Genomic DNA, 1,905 nt, shown 5'->3' with positions numbered 1-1,905 from the left:
AATCAAATACTTCAAATCGAAAATCAGCAACTAGCTCTTTGCTCCATTACTCCAGTCAATGCAACATTTAGGAACCAATCTTTGTCATACATCTATAAATGAATGATAAAACTGTCCTCATAAACCCTGGACCTTTCAGACGGCCATAAAACCAGGCTGTAGATGGTTTTAGAAACCACGGACGTTGTTAGAAAGAGGAAACAGTCGTCAGCACTTCCCCTCCATGAACGGCTCAGCTGCACATTAGGAAGACTAGAATAACTTTGACAATTTAATGACTATAAATGAAACGTCTGGCTGTGACAGCTTTATAATACGCAGCAAATCACTTCAGTAAGACCTTAAATCACTCCTCTGACAAACTCTGGTGTTCAACAGTGTTAATTATTCTCACTGCTCCTAAGAAATGAGCTGATTTCTTGATTAACCAAAGGCAAAAAACAACCAAGATTGCCACTTAAATCTAATTTTTCCTACATGTTTGATCTGAATAAATATCACTTGCATAAATTACATTTTCTAATTGCCATGGCTCTTATGCAAGCCCAGGTGTGCACAGCTCCGGCAGCACCCATCTGGCAGTCCTAATTAGGCAGGATGGTAATTACCCCGCCGTCCGGCTGGAGATCAAATCAGCCTCCACCACTGGGCCTTGGGAGCAGATCTGCTGTGACTCCTCTGCAAAGAAACATTTCTGAACTTTACTTTGTCTCTGACACGTCGACATGGAGCTGCCACGAATGCAAGGCCACTTGAACTGTCATTTGTTCCCCTTTCTTTATCTAATCCTGGATTAAATCCCTTATTGAAGAGTGTTTCAACAATACCAAAGCTAGTTTTGTCACTTGGAGAGCGTCATGGGTGGGTAATCCACCCTTGTTGTTTAAAAGGGCAGAAATTTTGGAATGAAGCTTTTCTTGTTGCTACCTGTCAAAGGATTCCCACAGTTTTATTGTTCAATCTAATATCATACACAATGTTAAAGATGGTTTTAATCAACTTCCCAGCAAAACAACACTCTTCAACACGGCATGTGGGGAATCTAATGGCCTTCTGATGCCCCCTAACTCATTTTCTCAACACAACAGGAGATGAGATAACGGAAAAACAATTTAACGTGGCCAATTTAGCGCATCCAAAATGATATAAAAGCACAAGATAAGACCTCACAGATAGAAGAACGTAAAAGCAGCAGCTCTGGAGAGAACATCGTCAAGAAGATATAGCCCTGCAGCCATCATGAGACCTTCAGTCATGCCCGTCATCTTCGCTTCAGCACTCATATTTGAGTGTTTCGCTCTGTCTGTGGCATTACCCATGGCTAAGACCGAAGACAATTCCTTGGAAGGGGATGCCTTTGCCTCGCTGCTGAGCGATGAGGGCTCAGAAAGCAGCCTGACCGACGTGGATGCCGGCAGAACCAGAAACCAGAGGGTGATCGTCATTGCCGACCCAAGCCTGTGGAAGGACCTGAGGATGCACAGCGGCGTGTCTCTCTACAAGCGCAGAGCCGATGACGACAGCCAGGTCATCGATCACAGAGGAGCAGGCCAGGACCTGAACATCCCCATCCTGAGGAGGGATACCATGAGGTGCATGGTGGGACGGGTGTACCGGCCCTGCTGGGAGGTCTGAAGACGTCGGCTGATCCTGGTGCCGGTAGAAGAGCAGAGCAGCAGCTCTCTTTGCTGTATCATAATCTATTCTATGTATCTATATAAAAAATGTGCAGATTTAAGAATTAAAGTCATTAAACTCTGCCTTATGTCTTGTGCATATTTGTTGTCTTTGATGACCTTTGTATATGGTGGTTTAGTTGTGTTGTTGATCAGTTAAGATCCAAATCTTGACATTTGATTTCGATTTTGAGTTAAAAATGTGCAAAGTGACTGCTATCTGTGGGTT

General features: G+C 43.8%; 1 protein-coding gene across 1 annotated transcript; it reads left to right on the top strand.

Annotated features, from left to right (window-relative positions):
• Window positions 1-1,196: 1,196 nt before the first annotated feature.
• Window positions 1,197-1,638, top strand: pmchl (pro-melanin-concentrating hormone, like). Its single transcript, XM_041811575.1, has one exon. The coding sequence runs from the start codon at window positions 1,240-1,242 to the stop codon at window positions 1,633-1,635; it is 396 nt and encodes a 131-aa protein (XP_041667509.1). The 5' UTR covers window positions 1,197-1,239; the 3' UTR covers window positions 1,636-1,638.
• Window positions 1,639-1,905: the final 267 nt, after the last annotated feature.

Source organism: Cheilinus undulatus, linkage group 17 (assembly GCF_018320785.1).
Source record: "Cheilinus undulatus linkage group 17, ASM1832078v1, whole genome shotgun sequence".
Lineage (NCBI taxonomy): Eukaryota > Metazoa > Chordata > Actinopteri > Labriformes > Labridae > Cheilinus > Cheilinus undulatus.
Note: the sequence above shows the minus strand (reverse complement) of the source record. Positions and strands in the feature narration are given on the sequence as shown.